Source organism: Puma concolor, chromosome D4, assembly GCF_028749965.1.
Source record: "Puma concolor isolate L17-30 chromosome D4, mPumCon1.1.hap2, whole genome shotgun sequence".
NCBI classification, from domain to species: Eukaryota; Metazoa; Chordata; class Mammalia; order Carnivora; family Felidae; genus Puma; species Puma concolor.
This window is the reverse complement of record NC_141679.1, coordinates 19,035,068-19,060,299: the sequence shown is the minus strand read 5'-3', so window position 1 is coordinate 19,060,299 and position 25,232 is coordinate 19,035,068. Positions and strand designations below refer to the sequence as shown.

At 36.2% G+C, this 25,232-nt stretch overlaps 1 protein-coding gene across 5 annotated transcripts in view; it reads right to left on the bottom strand.

The window, feature by feature from the left end:
• VPS13A (vacuolar protein sorting 13 homolog A) overlaps positions 1-25,232 on the bottom strand; it is a 256,968-nt gene that overhangs the window by 129,518 nt on the left and 102,218 nt on the right. For all 5 annotated transcript variants that reach the window (XM_025931580.2, XM_086685038.1, XM_025931583.2 and 2 more), the window contains 8 exons: positions 25,061-25,215; positions 24,529-24,685; positions 13,098-13,177; positions 12,324-12,383; positions 11,714-11,867; positions 10,634-10,750; positions 10,452-10,555; positions 1,048-1,215 (listed from right to left, as the gene is read on the bottom strand). In XM_025931580.2, coding sequence (XP_025787365.1) covers positions 1,048-1,215; positions 10,452-10,555; positions 10,634-10,750; positions 11,714-11,867; positions 12,324-12,383; positions 13,098-13,177; positions 24,529-24,685; positions 25,061-25,215 — 995 coding nt within the window. The remainder of the gene's footprint in view (positions 1-1,047; positions 1,216-10,451; positions 10,556-10,633; positions 10,751-11,713; positions 11,868-12,323; positions 12,384-13,097; positions 13,178-24,528; positions 24,686-25,060; positions 25,216-25,232) is intronic.

The window sequence follows — 25,232 nt, the reverse complement described above, 5'->3', positions numbered from 1 at the left end:
GAATTCTCTCTCTCTCTCTCAAAAATAGATATTTAATCAAAAAAAGGTGCGCTTGGGTGGCTCAGTGCATCCCACTCTTGATTTTGGCTCAGATCATGATCTCACGATATGTGTGTTCGAGCTCATAGGGCTCTGGGTTGACCAACTGGGATTCTCTGTCTCCTCTCTCTCTGCCTCTCCCCCACTCATGCTCACTCTTATTCTCAAAAATAAGTAAACTTTAAACAAATTTTAAAAAGATCACAAAAATAGCAACATTTATTTAGAATCAGGTAATTACCTAGTTTATACACCAAGATTTAAAGACAACATTTTTTAAAAAGTGAATACTGAAGTCCTAAAGACAGGTATGATACAGGAAAAAAATAACCATGAAAAACAGAAAAAGAAATCAAACATCATACGGTGGTATCATATAGAGATTCATTCTAAAGCCTTTACACCCCAGATAGAACACGCAACAGAAAACATAATTTCCATAATGATTACTTACATGAGACCAAAACAAACTTCAGTCATAGAGTTTTTTTTTTTAATTAATTAATTTATTTTGAAAGAGAGAGTATGGGAGAAAAAGAATCCCAAGCAGGTTCCACCCTGTCAGCACAGAGCCCAACAAGGGGCTCAAACCCACCAACTGTGAGATCCTGACCTGAGCCAAAATCAATAGTTGGATGCTTAACTGACTAAGCCACTTAGGCATCCTTATATTTAGTATTTTTATTTAGAGTTGGAAGTCAGGTAAAACAAAGACTTAAACCAATTATGTACGAAGAATTAAATTAACACATATAACAAATCCATGTATGGTATACATACGTATATTTAATACATTAATATGTATGCTTGAATTAACTGCGCTATTCTCATATGAAAATGATATTATATAAATAAAACACTATGCATTTCAGCATTGATAAAAGATACCCAGAAAATTCTGAAAAATCAGGGGAAAAAAATCAAGTGAGGAATTACTGCTCTTCACCTAACACAGCAAATAACTTCCAAATAGTAAGAAAAAATAAAAAAATCGATTAGTATACTTACCAATATAGAACATAGAAATTTTGTGACAAAAACTACTTCAATGCAACCAACAGTTAAAGTAACTTGAACGTCAACCACGTTCATATCTGTGTATGCAGAACCAGCAGTTGCATCCACAAAAGAGACCATTTTGAAGCTGAAAACTTCTTTTCCAGTGATGTAAACGGCCTTAATGAGAGAAAATCCAACTATCAAAATCCACTTTTGAAATGTGTTTTCAGTACAAAAGTAAAGCACAAAATAATAAAATATACACACATATTTTGAAAATCTTTCATGTATTCAAACCAAGTACAAATAAAACAGTAATTCTAACACCTCTATTTGAACCTACACTGCAAGATTTTTCAATGTGGTGGTGGCAGCTCCCTTTGTGGGCCATGAAACCAACATAGTAGGTCTTCCCAACATTTTTTTTAGTGGGGAAAACAGAAGAAAAATGATCAGATCATACGAACATTCTCACTTAGTGTGTATACTTGGGTACTGAGAGTTGCCCAATGAACATACTCTTTGGTCACTGTAAAATGTATGAAAGACGCTGTACCTATACAACTTAATGAAAACTACTTCTATTTTAAGTATGTCAACAGGTTTTCCAGATCCTTCAAAAAGTCTCCTCCTATATTTCTCTTCCTAATTTGTTTGTGACGGGTCATCTCAACTGCTGAACAAGACTTACATACAGCAGTTTATTTACTTAAAATTTTTTTTTTAATGTTTATTTATTTTTGATAGAGAGACAGAGCACAAGTGAGAGAGGGGCAGGGAGAGAGGGACACACAGAATCCGAAGCAGGCTCCAGGCTCTGAGCCGTCAGCAAAGAGCCTGATGCGGGGCTCGAACTTGTCAACTGCGAGATCATGACCTGAGCCAAAGTCCGATGCTTAACCAACTAAGCTACCCAGGTGCCCCTACATACAGCAGTACGCTCTGCAATACTAGCGAAATCTCAAGCTCTGCAATACTAGCGAAAAATGGTGGAGAAAACAGCGCATGTGAATTGTCAAAAAAATTTTGTAAGCTGGACGTATCGCCAACTAAACTTAGTTTATAGCTTTCCTGACCCTTCTAAATGCTGGAAGGTACAAAGCTGAAGAGCCATCAACAAGCAAATGAATTCCAACATGGTACAAAGGAAACTTCAGGAACCAAAGATATTAAGGACCTCTAAAGGCTGAAGCGCAACATGAGGCTCAACAAAGTCTACAGGAATTCTGCTTCTGCCCTGAATGTACAATGCTGGGCAAAGGTCCACTCCAAACCTTGGCAACAACAATAGCAGCAGCAGCAAAAACAACAACAAAGAACTAGATGACCTATAAAAATCACAACAGTGCTTAAAACAACCACTAGAAATCTGAGGCTACAAGCCAACGAAGCAGCCCAAAATATAAGGATAAAACAGTCCAGAAACAAAATCCCCCATCCTCAGCACAAGATATCGCTGAAAGAATCTGAAGCAGTGGGTAAAATGAAGGCAATCATATTAAACCAGAACACTCAAAGCCAATTCAACTCTCCGTTAAATTGACTCAACCTCCACGCTAACTGCCTGGCAGAAAAAAAAACCCATTATCAGACATAAATACTATTCATTTCAGGAGAACCAGGTTTGCTCATAACACAAATATTGGAAATTTCACCCAGTGAATTTTAAGTTCCTATGATTAATATGGTAAATGCTTCTAGTAGAAAAAGTGGAAAATATGCACGAACAGATGAATATCACCAAAGAAACAGATGAAGAAATGAGAATCTAAGAAAATATTAAAGATTAAAAAAAAAAAAAAACAGTAACAGAGATGAAGAATACCTTCAATGGGTTAATAAATAGATTCAAAAGAGCTAAGAATAAAAATCAGTGAACAGTTAAGCTATAAAAATAGCTTAACAGGGGCACCTGGGCAGCTCAGTCAGTTAAAATATCCCACTCTTAATTTGGGCTCAGGTCATGATCTCACAGTTCATGAAATCAAGACCTGTGTAAGGCTCTGCACAAAGCCTGCTTGGGTTTCTCTCTCTACCCCTCTCTGTCCCTTCCCCACACTCTCAAAATAAATAAAGAAACATTAAAAAAAAAATAGCTTAACAGAAATTATCCAAACTAAAACAGGGGAAAAGAAGGGGAAAAAGTTGAACAGATGATTCAAAGGTTGTGAGACAATATCTAACAAGAATCTAGAAAGAATTTTTGGAATCCAAGAGGAGGAAGTACAAGGAGCAGATGAATAAGGGAGAGGAGGGGGAGGACAGAGAGAGAGAGACAAAGGAACTATTTGAAAAGGTAATGAAAAATAATGTAGACATATCCAAGAAGCTCAGAAAACCCCAAAATCAAAACACATTTACATATTCCTAGAAGCACCATACACAACTCCTGAAAGAAGTCAGATAAAAATGAGAAATATGTATAAAGGAGCAAAGATACATTGATGACTTCTCATCAACACCATGTCTAAGAAAGAATGCTGGAGCTACATCTTTAAGAGTTTGAAATGGGGTGGGGGGGCGGGAACCCTGTCATCACAGAATTCTATACCCAGCAAAAACTTCAAATGGGAAATGAAAATGAAATGAAAGTGGGTTCTTTTTCAGTTCTCATTCCTCCTTGTGCCCCAAAGCTGAGAGAATTCATTACCAGCAAACTTGCACTATAAGAAATGAGTAGAAACAAAACAACAAGAAACTTGATGCTACATGAAGAAATTAATTCCAGAAATGGCTAGAATGAAGATAAAAAGAGCTTAAAAAAAAAACTGCTCTAAAGAAAATTGACTAAACCAAAATCAGTACGTATTTATTATAGATTTTCAGCATACACAATATCAAAACATATTACAGTAATACCATGAAAGACAATAAATAATTAGGAGTTGATAGTAGTATTGTAAGGTATACTATACATGAAGCAAAAACATTATTGGAAAGTAGACTATGATTGAAATTATGAATCGTAAACCCAAGGGAAACTGTAAAATCAATGACAAACAATCCAAAATCAGGTTAAATGTGAGGAGACAATACAATAAACAGAATAAAACAACTAGAAAACAGAAAACAATTAGAGAGAGAGCAAATTTTAAAGTTTATTATCTGAGAGAGCAGAGGGGAGAGGGGAAGAGAGGGAGAGAAGTCCAAACAGGATCAACGCTGTTAGCTCAATCCCATGACTGTGAGATGATGACCTGAGCTGAAATCAAGAGTCAGACGTTCAACTGACTGAGCCACCTAGGCACCCCAAGCGATAACAAATTTTAAACCAACTATATCATAATTGTATTTTTTTAATGGCCTAAACACAATTTAGAAGTCAGAGATTGTCAGACTGGATAAAAAAGCAAGATTGAAATATATGATGCCTCTAAAACACTCACTTTAAGTATAAAGACATAGACTAAAAGCTAAGACATAGAAAAAGATCTACCATGCAAACACTAATCATAGAAATCTGGAATGGCTATATTACTACCAAAGCAAACTTCAAATTAAGGGTAATTACCAGGTTAAAGAGAGATATTACATAACACAAAGGTTCAATTCACCAAGGAAGTATAAAAGCTCTATGTAGAAGATCTCTGAAACAATGAAGCAAAAACTGAGGTAACCGAAAGGAGAAACAGACCAAGCCACAGTTGAAACTTCAACAACAGAAAATCAGTAGCCTGTAGAATTCTATCAACCAACCTAGTGCTCTGACATTTGTGGAACATTCAACCCAGCAACACCCAAACATACACATTAATCTCAAGTATACTTGGAACATTCACCAAAATTGATGTTTTATGGTCCATAAAACAAACACCAACATGCTTAAAAGAACTAAAAAAGTTTTGGCTTAAGAGGGATATTTAAACTGGAAATCAGTAACAATAAGAGATCTGAAAGGAATCTCAAATATTTGGAGGTAAGAGGTGGGGAGTTAGGATGGAGAAATAGGGGGACGGGGATTTCCCTCTTCCCTTAAACACAGCTGTATGGAGGTCAGATCACTTGCAACACCCAGGAAATCTGGGCAGAAAGATTTCCACAGGTGGAGGGGGACAGCCTGGTGGATTCCGGGTGCATGTATGTGAACTGGGACAGAGGAAACAGAGGAGGCATACAGGGGAGGGAACCCCTTCTGTGGAGAGATAAAAGGGAAAGCCAGAGAGGCTGTGGAATTGTGGTACTGACAAGGTAAAAAACCTCTCTGTGCAACTGTGGTATCGACAAGGTAAAAAAAATCTCTCCAGACCACGGACTGAGGAACAAGAATTACAGAGAGTGCCGGTTTCTATTTTGCAACAGCTTTAGGAGCTGAAGATCAGAGTTTTCAAAAGTGCTTGACTTTCTGCAGACTGAAGCTGAAGCTGTGACGTGCATGTGCCCGGGGGGGGGGGGGGGGGGGGGGAGGCGAAGGGAGCCAGGCCTGGGGCCCTGTAGCGATCTCAGGGGCGCACCGGGAGAGACAGTCCCCTTCCTCCAATACTGTGGGAAAAGAGTTTACTGCCTCCCCAAGGACAAAAGACCCTGTAGGCGCCAGCCAGAGGCCTTTGGGTTTTGAATCCCAGCTGAGCACCTCTGGCACTGGAGACTGTGGAGCAGGGCAAGCCCACCTCTGGCGCCACTACGTGAGGGCTGCCTGAGCGGTGTGGCTTGAGACCCCTGTCTGGGGAGGAGAGATTGGGGTGTCGCCATTTTTCCCCCATCACCAACAAGATAGGGCTTCAGGGAGCAGCACAGGGGCCCCCAGTGGAGGTGGGACCCGCCTACACCAAACCCTCCCCCTCCGTGCCTGGCAACTGCGTATCTACCTAAGCAGAACGGACACTAACCAAACCAGAGGGCCTCTCTTCCAGACCAGCACAGCCATGGGTCTCAGGCACCAACAGACAACTGTTTTGTGGTTTTGTCTGTTTGTTTTTCTTTTCCTTTTTCTTTTCTTTTCTCTTCTCTTTTCCTTTTGGAATCAGGTTCATAATGTGAGTTGGTTTTTGGTCAATTCTTATTTTTTATATATATATAATTTTTTGTTTGTTTAATCAGGCATTTTTACTCTTTTCTCTTTATACCTTTTCTAGATCTCCTTCTTTATCTTCCTTTCTCTCTCCTTGAATTAAGCCTTATAGTTTTTTTGATTCTCCGCTTAAGTCTTTTTTTTTCCACCCCTTTCATTTTTCTCTTTATATGGGATCAGACTCCCCCTTCCTTTCCTTTTTTCCAGGGTTACTCCAGCAAACAATTCAAAGCACACCTGGTGGAAGGTCCCAACACTCCACAGACACAAGCAAGGCGGAGCTCTGCAGTGGACTGACCAGTGGGATAGAGCAGCCAAAACGCAATCACAGAGTGCACGCTCCACACTCCAAAAGCACTTCTGAAGGGCCAGGCCCTGGACAGCGTACAATACCTTTTTAATATAGTACTACTTGCAGGTGCAGGGCACATAACAAGCTATTAAAACACATAAAAGACAGAAACCTAGCCAAAATGATGACATGGAAGAATTTTCCTCAAAAGGAGATCCAGGAAGAAACGTCAGCCAGAGAATTGCTCCAAACAGATATAAACAATATATCCGAACAAGAATTTAGAATAACAGTCGTTAAGACTAATAGCTGGGCTTGAAAAAAGCACAGAAGACAGCAGAGGCTCTACTGCTGCAGAGATCCAAGACCTAAGAAGTAGTCATGATGAACGATGAAATGCTATAAATGAGATGCAAAATAAACTAGGTACAGTGACAGCAATTATGGAAGGAGAGAACAGAATAGGTGAAACAGAAGATAAAATTATGGAAAATGATGAAGCTCAACAAAAAGAAGGGAAGGAAATCAAAACGTCTGGAGGTTAAACAACATATTTCTAAATAAACCATGGGTGGGGCGCCTGGGTGGCGCAGTCGGTTAAGCGTCCGACTTCAGCCAGGTCACGATCTCGCGGTCCGTGAGTTCAAGCCCCGCGTCGGGCTCTGGGCTGATGGCTCAGAGCCTGGAGCCTGTTTCCGATTCTGTGTCTCCCTCTCTCTCTCTGCCCCTCCCCCGTTCATGCTCTGTCTCTCTCTGTCCCAAAAATAAACAAACGTTGAAAAAATAAATAAATAAATAAATAAATAAATAAATAAATAAATAAATAAACAAACAAACCATGGGTAAAGGAGAAAGTTGCAGGACAAAATAGAAAATATTTTGAATTGAATAAAAATAAACATATCAAAATTTCTAAGATACAACTAAAGCAGTGCTTAAAGGAAAATTTATAGCAGTAACTGCCTGCATTAGAAAAATGTCAAATCAGTAACCTAAGTTTCTACCTTAAGAAACTAGGAAAAGAAGAAATTAAATCCAAAGCGAGAAGGAAGAACATTTAAAAAAAAAAAAAGTGAGAGAAGACATAAAAAAATTTAAATAAACACTCAATTGAACCAAAAGCTGATTCTTTGAAAAGAATGGATAAATCTCTAGTTAGACTGTTGAAGAGAAAATCAGAAAAGACAAAAATTAAAATCTCATATGCTAAGACAGAATCAGACTAAAAAGGTTATATACTATAGTATTCCGTTTATTCAACATTCTGGAAATGGCAAAACAGTGACTCCTAGGTGCTAGGGTGGGGAGAAGGGATAACTACAAAGGGCAGGAGTAACCTTTAGGAGGTGATAGGATATAATCTATTATCCTTAAGATGTTGGAAGTTACATAGCTGTAGGTGTTCAACAAAAATCAAGGAACTATATGCACTAAAAAGGCTAAACTTTACTGAATATAAAGTAAACCTGACTTCAAAAAGAAAAAAAAAATGGGGGGGGGGGGGGGGAAACCAGTGAAGAATTCTATAAAAGGATTACTGAGGCCCTTTACGACCTCCCAAATGTGCCCAGCAGCTTGCTGCCACAAACCTTTTAGAGTTGCTACTTCCTCTACATGGAATGCTCTTTCCACATTGACAACTGATTCAGATTTCACTCTGATGTTCAGAACAGGATTTCCTGATAATCCTAAAATGTTATTAGAATCTATCATATTATCCTACTTTATTGGTTTTCAAAGTACTTATTCTCCATAACATAATTTTCTATTATTTACTATTTATTATTTACCCCAGGAAACAGACTTTGCATCTTTTGACCATAATATTCCAAATATTAATAAAAATACAGAATATCTTCCACAAGTCACCTGAGTGACTATTCCCCTAAAGCCCAAGAGAAGAAAAGAATTTTGTTTAAGACAGAGTTTAGAGTAGAGAGGATATGGCATAAGACACACCAGGTGCAGAAAAGGGGTAAATAAAACTAAAAAATGGGTATTTTAAGCAAAAATCTGTCAACTGAAAAGGTCCCCAACATTCTTCAACCATTCTGGCTCCCAGAATTTAGACTGTTAGGCTTGTACTTACAGTACTTTTCTCAAAGGAAACTGATGTAAGAGGAAAAAAAGCCTTCACTCTCAATTTTTGAGGCGATAAAATTACTCTATCAGTGCCTCATCCACTCTTATGTCTATCTAAATCCAACTATTAGAAATACTTATGTACCTACCATTCATAATAAGCAATAATAATAATAATTAATAATTAAGAGGATAATTCTTGTAAACATTCACTTTTGAAACATTCTTCTATAAAGAAGACATAAGAAATTTACAATGAGATCTTATTTCATAAGAAAGTCAGATCAGCTAGAATCCCTTTCAGATTCTACATTAGTTATGATACACAAAATTAACGGTCATCTATACAATGGTTCTCCGGTAAACAGAGGATGATGCTCCAGGACAGATTCAAAGAGTCTGAGAACTCCAGGTATCCTTTACCCAACTGCCCAAAAAGCTAAGAAGCTAAATACATTATTATACCCAAAACCCACTCAGGGCACAATAATTAGGAAGCTCTGATCTGAGGCAAATAGTTGTCCCTCTGCTTCCTAAACATGTGGAGAGTTACTGAACCAAGGCAGTTTATTTAAAAATCATGTACAGCACGGGTCGCCTGGGTGGCTCAGATGGTTAAGCGCTGGATTTGAGGTCAGGTCATGATCTCATGGTTCATGGGTTCAAGCCCCACATTGGGCTGTTAACAGCTCAGAACCTGGAGCCTGTTTCAGATTCTGTGTCTCCCTCTCTTTCTGCCCCTCCCCCACTCACACACACTCGCTCTCTCTCTCTCTCTTAAAAATAAACATTAAAACATTTTTTTAAAAAATTAGAAGTAAAATAAAAATCCTGTACACTAGAATCAAAGTGAAAGAATAGCAAGGGGAAATGGGGTGGGGCAAGAAGAAAGAGAGAAACTTTTCAGTTTGTAGCTTACGTTGAATTTTTAACCTCACAGATGCATTAGTTATAAAATTAAAAAGAAAAAAGTAAATAACTTGGATTATATTATCAGTTTCATTACTAATTATTTGTATGACTTTCAGTAGATGCCTTTATTTATGTGAGCTGTACTTTCTACACAGGGCAAATAAAACCAATAATCTTAAATGTGTTAGTACTTTGTTTTTTGGTTTTTGTTTTTTTTTTTTTAATAAAAGCAAAAGTAATACATTAAACCATGGCTTCTAGAAGATTTCTTGTTCCTTATTACTATGGACCACGCACCTCTGATGCTCTGGCACTCTTGTTATTTCACACTAGCAAGCCATAATAGGGAAATATAAAGAGTAAGGATTTTCATTTAACATAAAAATCAGGTCATCACTGTATCTCATCGGTATTATTGCCACATTTTCCTTTCACACTCCAGACTCCGACTTCCTGACTCAAGAAGTAACTCAGCCTTTTCTGACCCTACTACTTGATGTTCTCTTCACTCCCTTAAATACACCATCCTACCTATATGCTCCACTGTTCAACAATTACCTGTCCAACTCGACAATGGTATCTGGTCCAAGAACTTTACCATCTCACACCCAGTACTAACACCTATCTCTTCAACCCCTAGCCACCGGGTTCAAAGGACTCTGTTAACATTGTGAACAGCTATACTATAGTAAGCACCCATGAAAATAAACTTAAATAATTTCATCTGCTCAGTCTGACTTCATATCCACTGCTGTTGAAATCTGAAAGGCATCACAAGATTCACAGTATTTGAAGAGACGAGCAAAAAGAAAAAAAAAAATTGAAAAAGGCATTTACTAATTGCCCTTCCCCAGTCTCCAACTATGTTTCCGAGTATTATATAAACTTCTTTATGAGATACTTAATCCTCATTTTACAAATAAAAAGAATCTGAGATTAGGTCACACAACCACTAGGGAACAGAGCTAAAATACAAACCCAATTAGGCCTAACTCCAAAACCTGTCAACTTAATAAGCCACATTGCTAAAATGCTGACAACTAATTTATACCTATGACCAACCTTAAAGGACACTTGTATTTAATGATGTACTATTATTTAAGAGAAACAAGTCCATACCTTTTTGTATAAAGCTGTTTTATCAGAATCCAAGACAATTATATTCCTTAGCTTTGCATTTATTTCAGTGGCTGAAGTCCTCATTATTATCTCAGAATCAAGCCCTAAGGGAATAAAAGAATGAATGAATGGCTTTTCTTTCATTTCATAGCTCTCATTTTTTTTTTCTGAAATTTTATTACCTTCAATCTTAATTTCAGAAATGTTACGTTTCTGATCTTGAATAAAGATCTGTAAACAAGATAATTCTGCCAAAATCTGCAAGGTAATAATATCTTCGTTCTTGGGTAGTTTTAAAGCTGCAAAAAAAAAAAAAAAAAATTGTAAAACATAAGGAAAAACTTTTAGTAGTTACCTCACTACCCTTATAAAGTAATTGAAGTATAAGATAAATTAATAATGCTAGAGGAAAACCTGATTTTCCATTCAATTGAAATTAAGATATTCCCTACTAAATTAGGAATTCTAAAAAAACAATCAAACCTAATGAAAACAAAGCCAAACAAATCAAACAGACACAACCAAAAACTATTCCTAGATGAGACTAACAATTTAGTTTCATCCTGGATGACACGAAAAAAAATTGTAGTTGCAAAATCATGAATCATTTGAGACACAATGATTATTAGGTGGTATTTGTCATGGTCAAACCTGCAACTTTTCATTGCTTAAAAAATATATGCTTAAAAAATACAGTCTGATAGGGGCGCCTGGGTGGCGCAGTCGGTTGAGCGTCCGACTTCAGCCAGGTCACGATCTCGGGGTCCGTGAGTTCGAGCCCCGCGTCGGGCTCTGGGCTGATGGCTCAGAGCCTGGAGCCTGTTTCCGATTCTGTGTCTCCCTCTCTCTCTGCCCCTCCCCCGTTCATGCTCTGTCTCTCTCTGTCCCAAAAATAAATAAACGTTGAAAAAAAAAAAAAATTAAAAAAAAAAATACAGTCTGATAGGATTAAAATTTTTTTAGTTCTAAATTTCTAATCCAAAATTATGATATTAAATGCATGAATTTTAATTCAAATACTACTACTATATGATATTTGACTAAAAAGAGTGACATGATAAATAAAAACCGTGTTTTCTTCACTGGTAAATACTTTCTTTTGCTGTTATTTTCTAAAATTTACCTGGTACATAATAATCTTTCTAGATGCTAATTTAAGCAACAGAATTCTGGAGCCAATATTATACATAAGGAAACAAAGAAAAAGCTAAAATTTATTGATCTACATGGTAAAAAACCTTGAAGCTGAATTTCAAACGTACACATTTTTTTAATGACCTCTCCTTTGTCTTCAGTCTCCGCAACAGACACAGAGGCTCGTTTTTCTTCTAGTTGTGGGAGTACGTTATTAAAATAGTTTATTGTATTCAGAAGTGCTTCAGTATGTAAATGAATATCCAAAGAGGAAAAATTCACCTAAAGAACAAAGCTGATTTTAGTAACAGGTCAATAAATATCTGTTTGTTGCTCAGTATAAGGCACTATAATTTGTTGTAATAAGAATAAAATTCATGGGGCACCTGGATGGCTCAGTTGGTTAAGCTTTCAACTTTGACTTGGTTTCTGATCTCGCAGTTCATGAGTTCGAGAGTGGCATCGGGCTTTGCGCTGACAGCTCAGAGCCTGGAACCTACTTTCCGTTCTGGGTTTCCCTTGCTCTCTGCCCCTCCCCCACTAGTGCCTGCGCACATGCGCGCACTCTCTTTTTCTCTCTCTCTCTCAAAAATATTAAATATATCTAAAAAAGGAATAAAATTCATAATATTCCATTTTTATCCTCAAGGATTATACAGTTCTAGTTATAAAACAATTTCCATAATATAGTAACTTAGAAATACAGTATCTAAAAAATAAATTATTGTTCATTCATACCTTAATTAGTTGCACAACATTGTTGTAAGTACTTTTCAAATTAGGTAGATTCTTTTCTGCCTAACCAAAGAGAAAAAAGCAAATCCATTAGTATCTTGAAGTCATATGTACATACAATTGTAACTAAGGTTCTTCCTAATTCTTCCCCTTTGTGAAAAAATTTGTGATAGAATTGTCTACCAAGTATCCAAATACTGTGCATGATATCTTTAGATCTGGAATGCTTTTGTCAAAAAAAGGTTATTTAACAATGCATAAACACCACCGCAAACCCTAAAGTATCTCCATCAATAGTAAAAAAAAGTCTTAAAAGTGGTAAAATACTCTATCAGCATTGTTATTATAAAGTAATTATTAAATTAATGTGGCACTTACATAAAAATAGGTCAATGAAAACGTGGAATAAATCTTAAGTAGACCACAGTAATATAAAAACTTAATAAATGATGAAATCAAATGAAAGCCTCATCTCATATTAAATTCCATCAAGATTAAAAAGTTTGTTTTTGTTTTGTTTTGTGTTTTTGGTTATCTGATGGAGGGGAAAAAAGTCAAACTTCATGTCATTTCTACTTAGAACACAGGCCTGTTATTTTTCTATACGAAATGTTTAGAAACTAAAGGATGACAAAACAAGAAAAGCTTAAAGTTGTAGGAATTTTAGAAATCACGTTATAATGAAGATTAAACGAAACCTACCTAAATTTACAAAACTTGATTACAACATTTCAGAAGCACACTCACCACAGCAAGCATACAAATGGAAGTGCTTACCTTCACATACTCCAGTGTTAGCAGATCTTCCATCGTATTATCCAGCGTTGTAATCAAATAAACTGGTTTCTTGTTTTCATCTAAAAATAATGTTTTAAATTACTCTTTCACAGAAAAAATAGAACTGGAAAAGAAGAATTTCCTGTGGCAGTTCTGAGCCTTCAATTCTGTCTTACCCAAGTCAGATCCCTCCTCCTTTATTTTAAACTCTAAAGCTGTAGTTTCTCCCAATTCCCTTCCCTTCTCTTATGGCACAAGGTTCAACAATCTTACCCTTTTAAACCCAGATAGGAGGTAAGGTAAGAAGTAGCAATCAGTAAAAGAAAAAACAGAGTTATTAGGACCAATGAAAGGACATGAAGAGAACTGCAGCCCTGAGCCACAGAAAAACCTAGAAAGAAAATGACAAGACTCCCTGGAAACCTATTGTCTTTAAGAAGACAGATCAGGTGTGTGATGAGAAACTAAGTTCTTCTGTGTATTAGTTTAGATTAGAATAAATCCCCTGTAGTTGGGTCTTCACTAGTTGTATTCTGGCTTCTGATTAAAACTTTGGAAAGTAAGTGGGAAAGCTGCCGTAGAGACTACAAAAACTACTAAGACTTTTGAGGGAAAAAAGTAACATATTCCACAGACTCTTCCAGATTTAAAAGCTTATTAGCTATTAAGCCAGTCTCCTACTGCACATGCTACTCACATTTCAATCTTTAAAAAGGTCCCAATTTTTCTCACACATTTATCCACAGAACTATTTACTGATCATTTATAAGAAACTGTGCTATTCACTTCCTCCCCCCCCAACTAAAAAAAAAAAAAATTATAGACATAGGTGTAGTGACAACTGTGTATCAGTACCCCTGTGTGCTGGGGGGGGGGGGGGTTCTTATCCTGTGCTTTTAGAAAAACAAAAAAATCAACAGAATAATTTACAACTGCTAGAATACTTCTGGATTACTGGAGAACACTAAGGAAACTGGTTCACTTTTCTTTCCAATCACGAGAGCAAACTGTTTCTTGATGTAAAAAAGCCTAATAAGGTAAAACTCTGTATCTGCTAGGTATGATGGTTTTCTCAGCACAAGATAATCATAATAAAATCTACCACACTCGAGTTCTCAAGGGCTACAGAACAAGTGTAGAATAGGCAACTATAATGTATGAGTAAATCACATTCAGTGATTAAGGTTTCAGGCTGCCAATACTTTATTTGCTTTCTCAAATACAAAGATCACATTCAATCCAGGGCTCGACAAAGGGGAGGGTAGTTTTCATGACAGTAGCTAACTGACAGCTTTGCCTGGGAGTAAGTTCCTAGAGATGATGACCTTAAATCCTTGATACATATACAAGCATATCTTCTGCCTTTCTTAATTCCCATAGATAGATCTTGGGATCTATCAGATTCTAGGACTGATTCTTAGAACATTAGATTCTAGGATGGCCAAAGTACCAAAATACTTACTTTTATACACATGTAAGCAGAATACATTTTTTTAGAAGTGAGTTCTATACCTGTTCTGGGGCTTGAACTCACAACCCTGAGATCAAAAGTCACATGCTTGGGGTGCCTGACAGGCTCAGCTGGTTAAGCATCCAACTTTGGCTCAGATCATGATCTCGTGGGTTTGTGAGGTTGAGTCTTGCATTGGGCTCTGCACCGTCAGTGTGGAGGATTCTCTCTCTCTCTCTCTCTGCGCTCCTCCCCCCACTTGTGCACACACAAAATAAACTTAAAAAGTCACATGCTCTACCAAATGAGCCAGCCAGATGCCCCAGATTTATATGGTCTCAAAAATAAATGTAAAGCTCTACTACTTTTAGTTACAAAAATTTTAAGCCAACTTGTACTAATAATCAGTTTGGACATCAATGGTCTAAATACATCAATTAAAAGATGCAGGTTACCACAGTGGACCAAACAAACAAGACCCAGCTATATACTGTCCATAAGAAATAACACTGTAAATAAAAGACACATACAGATTTAAAGTAAATGGATGAGGAAACCATAGCATGTAAATACTAATAAAATGAAAAAAGGAAGGGGCGCCTGGGTGGCGCAGTCGGTTGAGCGTCCGACTTCAGCCAGGTCACGATCTTGCGGTCCGTGGGTTCGAGCCCTGCGTCGGGCTCTGGGCTGATGGCTCAGAGCCTGGAGCCTGTTTCCGATTCTGTGTCTCCCTCTCTCTCTGCCCCTCCCCCGTTCATGCTCTGTCTCTCTCTGTCCCAAAAATAAATAAACGTTGAAAAAAAAAAATTTTTAAAAAAAAATGAAAAAAGGGATAGCTATGTTAATTTTCAGACAGAGCAGACTCCAAAGCAAGAAAAGTTATCAGGGGAAATGAAAGTTATTATATAATGATAAAGGGGCCAATTCTCCATGAATACATAACAATCCTTAAGCTGTATGCATCTTAACAACAAAGCATCAAAATATGTGAGGCAAAACACTGGTAATACTGAAAGGAGAAACAGATGAACCCACTATCACAGTTAAGACTTCAACATTCCCCTATCAGAAATGGACAGATCCAGCAGACAAAAAAATCAGTAGGGACATAGTTGAAATCAGTAGTAGTACTATCAATCAACTGGACACAATGGATATCTATAGATTACTTCCTCCATTACTTGCAGAATACACCTTCTTAAGCTCCCACAGACTGATCAGCAACATAGACAACATTCTGGGCCATAAAACACACCTTCCTAAATTCAAAAGATAAATAAAATAAAAACCACACAGTGTCTGCACTCAGACCACAATGGAATTCAATTACAAATCAAATAATATACTTGGGGAATTCCAAAATATTTGGAGAATCAGCAACACTTCTCCTAACACATGAGTAAAAGAAGAAATCTCAAACTGAAAACATTAGAAACTGAGTATGAAAACACACCTCATCAAAATTTGGGACTAATAGTAAAAGCACTGCTTACAGGGAAATGTAACATTGAATGCATATGTTAGAAGATATAAAATCAATAATCTAAGCTTCCACCTTAGGAAAGTAGAAAAAGAAGATCAATTGATGTAAGCAAAAGGAAAGAAATAAAAATCAGATCAAAATCAATGAAACTGAAAATAAAAAAGCTTTAGAAAAATTGAAGAAACCATAAAAGATTCTTTGAAAGGATCAATAAAATTTATAAGCCTCTAGCCAGGCTAAGAAACAAAGAGGACACAGATTACTAGTATCAGAAGTAAAAGAGGAGAAATTATGGTATCATGAACTTAAAAGGATAATTAAAAAATACTATACACAACTCTGCCCACAAAAGTAGTAACTTAATGGAATGTACCCATTCCTTGAAAAATATAACCTGCCAAACTCACACAAGAATCAACAGACAACCTGAATAGGTTCATATCTAGTAAAGAAATCAAGTCAATAATGAATAACCTAAAAAAGAAAACACCATGCCTAGAAGGGTTCACTGGTGAATTCTAATAAACATTTGAGAGAAAAATTGTAACAATTCTTTACAATCCCTTTCAGAGGATACAAACAGAAAGAAAGCTTGCTAACTCATTCTATGAAATCAGAATTACCCTAATACCAAAATCTTACAGCAAAGGCATTAGAAAAAAGAAAAATGAAAAAAAAAAAAAAAAAGGGGGAAGAAAGAAAAGAAGGAAAACTACAGACTAGTAACTCTCTTTAAAATGTATATAAAACTGGAGAGTGTTATGCTAAGTGAAATAAGTCATACAGAGAAGGACAGATTCCATATGTTTTCACTCCTATGTGGATCCTGAGAAACTTAACAGAAGACCATGGGGGAGGGGAAGGAAAAAAAAAATGGTTAGAGAGGGAGGGAGCCAAAACAGAAGACTCCTAAAAACTGAGAACAAACTGAGGGTTTATGGGGGTGGGAGGGAGGGGTGGGTGAGTGATGGGTATTAAGGAGGGCACCTGTTGGGATGAGCACTGTTGGGGTGTTGTATGGAAAACAATTTGACAATAAATTTCATATTAAAAAAAATGAATACAAAAATCTTCAACAAAGTACAGTATTAGTAAATTGAATCCAACAAAATGTAAAAAAACAATATGCACCATGACCAATTAAAGTTTATCCCAAACTTCAAGGCTAGCTCAACACTGGAAAATCAACTGATGTAATCACATCAACAGGCTTCACAAGAAAAATTACATGATCATATAAACAGATGCAGAAAAAGCATATGACCATATCCAATAAACATTCATGATAAAAACCCTCAGTAAACTAGAAATAAGGAACTTCCTAACTTAAGAATATCTTCTAAAAACCTACAGCTAACTCCATGCTTAATTGTGAGAAACTCAAGGTTTTCACACTAAGGAACAAGGTAAGAGGTCCTTCCCTTTTTACTGATGTCAACATCATACTGTTAAGTGTCAGAAAATGCAGTAAAAGAAAAAATAAAAGGTATTTTCTTTTATTTCTGGGAAGGAAGGCATAAAATTGTCTTTGTTCACAAATGACATGATCATCTATGTAAAACTTTTGGAAGAATCAACATCAAAAAAACCCTCCTGGACTAATAAGCCATTAGAGCAAAGTTGTAGGATACAAGGTTAATATAATATACAAGTCAAAAGCTTTCCTATGTACCAAAACTGGATAACTAGAATTTGACATTAAAAACATAACACCAAAAACAAACAAACAGTACCATTTACATTAGTCTTTTCAACAAATGTTGATGGAACAAATGGACATCAACAGGAAAAGAAAATCTAGACAGAGATTATACCCTTCACAAAAATCAACTCAAAAAGGACCACAAATCTAAATGTAAAATGAAGAACTATAAAACTTCAAGAAGGGAGCATAGGAGAATATTTAGATACCCTTCATTTTGGCAATGACTTTTTAGATACAACATCCAAGGCATGATGCATGGGGAGAAAAAAAAAAAAAAAATCTCATAAAGGACTTCATTAAAACATTCTGTTCTGCTAAGGACAATGTCAGTAAAATGAAAAAAACTAGCCATAGATGAGGAGAAAATATTTGCAAAAGATACATATGATAAGGGACTGTTATCCAAAATATATAAGTAACTCTTAAAATTAATCAAGAAAAAACAAACACCATTAAAACAATAGACCAAAGGGGCGCCTGGGTGGCTCGGTCGGTTAAGCGTCTGACTTCGGCTCAGGTCATGATCTCACAGTCCGTGGGTTCGAGCCCCGCGGCGGGCTCTGTGCTGACTGCTCAGAGCCTGGAGCCTCTTTCAGATTCTGTGTCTCCCTCTCTCTGTGACCCTCCCCCATTCATGCTCTGTCTCTCTCTGTCTCAAAAATAAATAAACGTTAAAAAAAATTTTTTTTAATTAAAAAAAAACAATAGACCAAAGACCTTAAGAGATACCTCACCAAAGAAGACACACAGAAGCAAAATCAACATAGGAAAAGATGCTCTACACATGTCTTTAAGGAACTGCAAAACAAAACCAAATATGGGCGCCTGGTTGGCTCAAACATCTGACTTCCACTTTGGCTCAGGCCATGATCTCATGGTTTGTGGGGGTTTGAGCCCTGCATTGGGCTGTGCTGACAACTCAGAGCCTGGAGCCTGCTTCGGATTCTGTGTCTCCCTTGCTCTTTGCCCCTCCCCCACTTGTGCTCTGTCTCTCTCTCTCAAAATTAAAATGTAAAAAAAAATTTTTTTAAACAAAAAAACCGCTGAGCTGCCCATTTCATACCTTACTGGAATGCTCAAAATCAAAGAGAGTAACACCAGGTGAAGATATGAAGCAACAGGAACTCTCATTCTTTGCAGATGAGAATGCTAAATGGTATAAGTCACTTTGGAAGAGAGCTGTATTGTTTCTCACAAAACATACTCTTAAACCATATGACCCAACAATTGTGTTCCATGGTATTTATCTAGAGCAGTTGAAAACTTATGCCCACACAAAAATCTTCATACAGATGTTTATTGCACCTTTATTCAGAACTCTAAAAACTTATGTGTGAACCAAGATGTCCTTTATTAAGTGAATGGAAAAATAAACTGTGGTACATCATACAATGGAACATTATTCAGCACTGAAAAGAAGTGAGCTATGAAGTAATGAAAGGTTATGGAAATAGTAACTTAAATACATATTACTAACTGAAAAAAAAGTCAGTCTGAAAAGCAAAATCCAGTATGATCCCAGGGATGTGACATAGGGATGACATCCCAGGATGTGGGGAAAAGGATAAAATATGGAAACAGTTAAAAGCTTGGTGGTTGCCAGGAGAAGGGGGAGGACAGAAAAGGATGAATAGGTGGAACACAGAGGATTTTTAGAGTAGTGGAACTGCGTATGATAATATAATGCTGGATACATGTCGTTATATATGTGTCCAAAATCCTCAGAATGCACAGCACCAAGTTGAACCCTGATATAAACTATGGACTTTGTACTACATCAATGTAAGTTCATCAACTGCAACAAATTCCTCTGGTGGGGGATGTTTATAATGGGAGAGGTTTAGCATGTGAAAAGTACCTGAGGAAATCCATACACTATCTGCTGACTGTACTGTGATTCAAAAACTGCTCTAAAAATAGTCTATTAAAATTTACTGTAATTTCTACTCATATGATGTTCTTCTGCTACAAAGAAGTTTTATAAAATTAAAATTAACCTACTAAATTTTTTTTAGTTGAAACAAAAATTTTTTTGAGAGAGAGAGAGAGAGAGAGAGCGCGCGCGAGGGAGAGGGGCAGCGGGAGACAGAGAATCTTAAGCAGGCTCCATGATCGGCATAGAGCCCAACGTGGGGCTCAATCCCACGATCCTGGGATCATGATCTGAGCCAAAATCAAGAGTTGGACACTCAACTGACTGAGCCACCCCGGCACCCCAATCATTTCTCTTTCATAAACGGGGTATAGTTCACATAGAACAATGCATTAGTCTCAGGTATAAAATATAATGATTCAATATCTGTAAGTCTAGTTAACATCTGTCCTCATACGTAATTACAATTTTTTTCTTGTAATGAGGACTTTCAAGATTATCTTAGCAGCTCTCAAATAGGCAATTAGGTATTGTTAACTATAGCCACTATGCTATACTTTGCATCCTACTGATTTTCTAACTACAAGTTTACATCTTTTGGACCCCCTTCACCCATGCCAACTACCACGCCACCCCACCCCCACCTCTGACAACCACTAATCTGTTCTATGTACCTATCAACTTGGATTGTTTGTAAAGATTCCACATATAAGTGAGATCAGATGGTATTTGTCTTTCTCAGACTTATTTCACTTAGCCTAAGGCCCTCAAGGTCCATCCATGTTGTCACAAATGGCAAGATTTCATTCCTTTTTATAGCTGAATAGAATTTCATTGTGTATCTGTGTATGTATGTAAATAGGATATCTTCTTTATGCACTCATTCATTGATTGAACTTAGGCTGTTTCCATACCTTGGCTATTGTACATAGGGCTGCAGTGAACATCGGGTACCTTTCTCTTTTTGAGTTAGTGTTTTCATTTTCTTTGGGTAAATACTCAGAAGTGGAATTGCGAGAGCATATGATACTCTATTTTAGATTTTTTGAGGAATGTACATGTGATCTTCCATAATGTCTGCACTAATTTGGTAGTGCACAAGGATTTACTTTTCTCCACATCCTTGTCAACACTTGTTATTTCTTGGGGTTTTTTTGATAGCAGCCATACTGACAGGTGTGACGTCATATCTCACTGTGGTTTTAAGTGGCGTTTTAAGTGGCATTTCCCTGACAATCAGCAATATTCAGTATCTTTTCATGTACCTGTTAACCATCTGTATGTCTTCTTTGAGAAAAATGTTTTTTAGATCCTCTGTCCATTTTTTAAACTGAATTGGGTTTTGGTTATTGAGTTGCAAGAATTCTTTATATATTTTGGATATTAACCACTGATCAGATATGTGATTAGCATGTATCTTCTCCCATCCAGTCAGCTGCTTTTTCAATTTGTTGGTGGATTCCTTGGCTGTGGAGAAGCTTTTTGGCTTAATGTATTCCTACTTGTTTATTGTTGCCTTTGCTTTTGGAGTCAGATCAAAAAGAATCAACACAAGACTAATGTAAAGGCACTTACTGCCTACATTTTCTTCTAGGAGTTTTATGGTTTCAGGTTTTTTATTCAAGTCTTCAACTATCTTCAGTTAATATTTGTGAATGGTATAAGATAGCAGTTTCATTCTTTTGCATGTGGCTGTCCAGTTTTCATAGCACCATTTATTGAAGAAACTATCCTTTCTTCATTTTATGCTCTTGACTCCTCTGTCATAAAGTAATGGACCATATGTTAATGGGTCTGTTTCTAGGTGCTTTTTGGTTCCACTGATTGGTGAGTCTGCTTTTATGTTGGTACCATAAAGTTTTGTTTTGCGTCAGTACCACAGATAGCTTTGTAATATATTTTGAAATCAAGGAACATCATGCCTCCAGTTTTGTTCTTCTTTCTCAAGACTGCTTTGGGTATTTGGGGTGTTTTGTGGTGACTGACAAATTTAGAATTCTTTTTTCTATTTCTGTGAAAATGACACTGGAGTTTTGATAGGGATTGTGTCGAATCTGTAGATTGCTTTGAATAGTATGAACACTTTAATTGTATTAATAATTCTAAGCCATAAGGATGGACTATCTTCCCATTCATTTGTTTTAATTTCTTTCATCACTGTCTTACAGTTTTCAGTATACACATCTGTTACCTTCTTAAAGTTATTCTTATGTGTTTCATTCTTTTTGATGGAATTGCAAATGGGATTGTTTTATTTTTTCATTTGAGTAAATTTTCTTTTCAGAAAGTCATCATTCATTCCAGTTTGTTAACAAATGGGACTGTCTTCCTAACTTCTTTTTCTCATAGTATATAGAAACCCAACAGAATTTTGTGTTTTTCTATCCTACAACATCACTGAATTTATTGATTAGTTGTAGCCGTTTTTTTGGTGGAACCTTTAAGGTTTTCTAGATGTGATACCATGTCATCTGCAAACAGTTACAGTTTTACTACTTGGGTCAAAAAAGAATTACTGCAGATATTAACATTTTTTACTGGGTCAATAAATCCAAAGAAAAATTTTAAAAAATACCTTAAGACCAATGAGAACATAAAATACAACATACTAAAGTTTATGAAATGCAGCCAAAGTGTTTCTAAGAGGGCAGAGCACAGCAATACAGAGCACAGCAAAAACCTTTAGAAACAAGAAAATATTCAAATAAACAATCTAACTTTACACCTCAAGGAACCAGATGAAGAACAAATGAAACTCCAAATTAGAAGGAAATAAAAGAGCAGAAATAAAGAAAATAGAGACTTAAAAAAACAACTGAAAAGATCAATAAAACTAAGTGCTGGTTTCTTAAAAAAAAAAAAAAAAAAGAGAGAGGGCTCAAATAAAATCAGAGATGAAAAAGGAGACATGACAAATAAATGATAACCAAAGAAATACAAAGGATCATAAGAGACTACTAAGAAAAACCCTAACACTAACAATTGGACATCTGAAAAGAAATAAACTCAGAGACTTAATAGAACTTCCTATACTTAATAATGAAGAAACAGAAAATACTAAGACCATTACTTGCAAACACAAAAAAACAAAAAAAGGAATCATTAATCAATAACCTCTGAACAGGGTTGCCTGGTGGCTCTGTCAGTTAAGCATCCAATTCTTGATTTCAGCTCAGATCATGATCTCACAGTTCATGGGATCAAGCCCTGCATTCGGCTCTGTGCTGACAGTGTGGAGCCTGCTTGGGATTCTTTCTCTCCCCCCTCTCTGCCCTTCCCCCCACATGCACACATGCTCTCTCTCAAAATAAATAAACATTAGAAAACAAAAAAACCTCCGAACAAACCAGACAGCTTAACAGATGAATATTACCAAACATTAAACAAAGTATTAATACTAATCTTTCTGAAGAAACACGTCAAAAGAAATAGGAGGAAACACTTCCAAACTCCTTTTACAAGTCCAGCATTGCCCTGGCAACAAATCCAGACAAATTTACCACAAGAAAATATTATTACAGGCCAATATTTTAGATGAACATAGATGCAAAGATCCTCAACAAAGTATAAGCAAAGCAAATTCAACAATACATTAAAAGGATCTTACACAATAATCAAGTAGGATTTATTCCAAGGATGGTTCAAAATCCAGAAATCCGTCAATGTGATATACCACATTAACAAAATGAAGGAGAAAAATCATATGATCTCAATGAATGAAGAAAAGCATTTGACAAAATTTATATAAAAACTTTCAACAAAGTGAGTATAGAGAGAACATACCTCAACATAATAAAGACCACATATAATAAGCCCACAGCTAACATATTTAATGATGGAAAGCTGAAAGCTTTTACTCTAAAATCAGGAACAAGACAAGGATGTCCACTCTAATCACCTTTATTCAATATGGTACTAGAAGTCCTAGCCAGAGCAATTACACAAGAAAAAGAAATAAAAGGCACTCACAATGGAAATAAATCATTTTCCTTAATCATTCCATCAACCATTGAGAATTATCTTACAAAAATAAACCTAAAAATGTAAAGTTAGAAATATATATAACACCCTCTCTTAAATGTCTAAGACAATAAATGGAAATATCCAATGTATTATATAATTTATCCATTATGATTCTGGAAATAAAATGTTTATGTTAGACAAAATAATGCTATGTCCTGCTGCCCAAGGATGTCCATGCTATGTTTCCCTAAAACCTGAGAATACATTACCTTATACAGCAATAAAGACTCTGCAAAGGTGATTAAGGTAAAGAGAACATTATCCTGGACTGAAGCTATAGACACGACAACATGAGAACGATCTACCACCCTGCTCTGGTTCTGAAATATAGGGAACTATGTGCGTGTACTAGAGAGGCCCACAGGAGGTTGAGGCTAGCCCTCACCTAATAGGCAGAAGGAAACATATTTAAACCACATAGAAACGAATTTTGCCAACAACCGAATGAGCAAGGAAATGTATCCTCCCCTAGAGCCTCCAAAAAGGAACTCCTATTGGCACCCTGATTTTTACCTGTTGAGACTTATGTCAGACTTCTGATTAATAGAATTTTAAGATAATAAAATTCTGTTGTAAGACACTAAGTCTGTGGTAAACTGTTACATTACCAACAGGAAATTAATTCAGCATTGTAGTAGGTAGATTAGGTAGATTTAAAATTAAACCAGGACTATTTTATTTTCCTTAATGAAAAAAAATTATCTTCATTTTCTCTTTGATCGACCTCTCTAGATTCCCAAGTACAAGATAAAAACTGAAGACCAACTCATAACATAGTATTTCTTGGAGAATATTTTAACAAACATACTGATTTAAAGCCTAGAGAATTTAAAACTCTCCAGTAGGGAGTCAAACAATAAAGTTAATTTATTTATTTAAAAAAAATGAGACACTTACCAAAGTATTCTGGGCATTTTAAGCAGAACTCTTTCAAAAAGGCATTTGCTTTCAAATCAAATGTTCTAAGCTCAACATCTGTGCCCAGTCCTAAAACATCAATTTCTACCACAGGTAGTTCACAATCTCCAACAAGGTGATAAAACTGAATCAAAACCTGGAGAAGAAAGAAAAAAGGGAACTACCACCACCTAAAACAAAAAACTGTTTATGTCGATGGTGATTATATATGAATATGTAAGGTATATACATGATATATAGTTAAATTTCAGGGGAGATTTTACATACACATATACAAACTTATGCTATACAAATAATTATCTTTAATAAATGTACACTGATAACCATAATATCTAATCTACACCCCTAACTTTTGATTAGGAAAATTATCTTCAAAAAAAGTGAAGGGAAAGTCACATAGCAACATCTGGATTCAGCTTACGTAGGATGAAAACAGAATGCATATTAGTAATATGTGAACAGCAGAAATGACGAACTTAAATAAGCCATGTTAATTTTACCATGTACATACCTCTGGCACTTCAAATCTTATTTTATACTGAATCATATTTTTTGTATAATCTGGCTTTTGAAACTTTTTCTGTTGACAACTTTTAACTCCAGTGGGAGACTGAGGAGGCTCTTCCAAGGGACTACACAGTGCGTCAAAAAATTCTTCCTCTGAATCTAAAAATTACAGAACG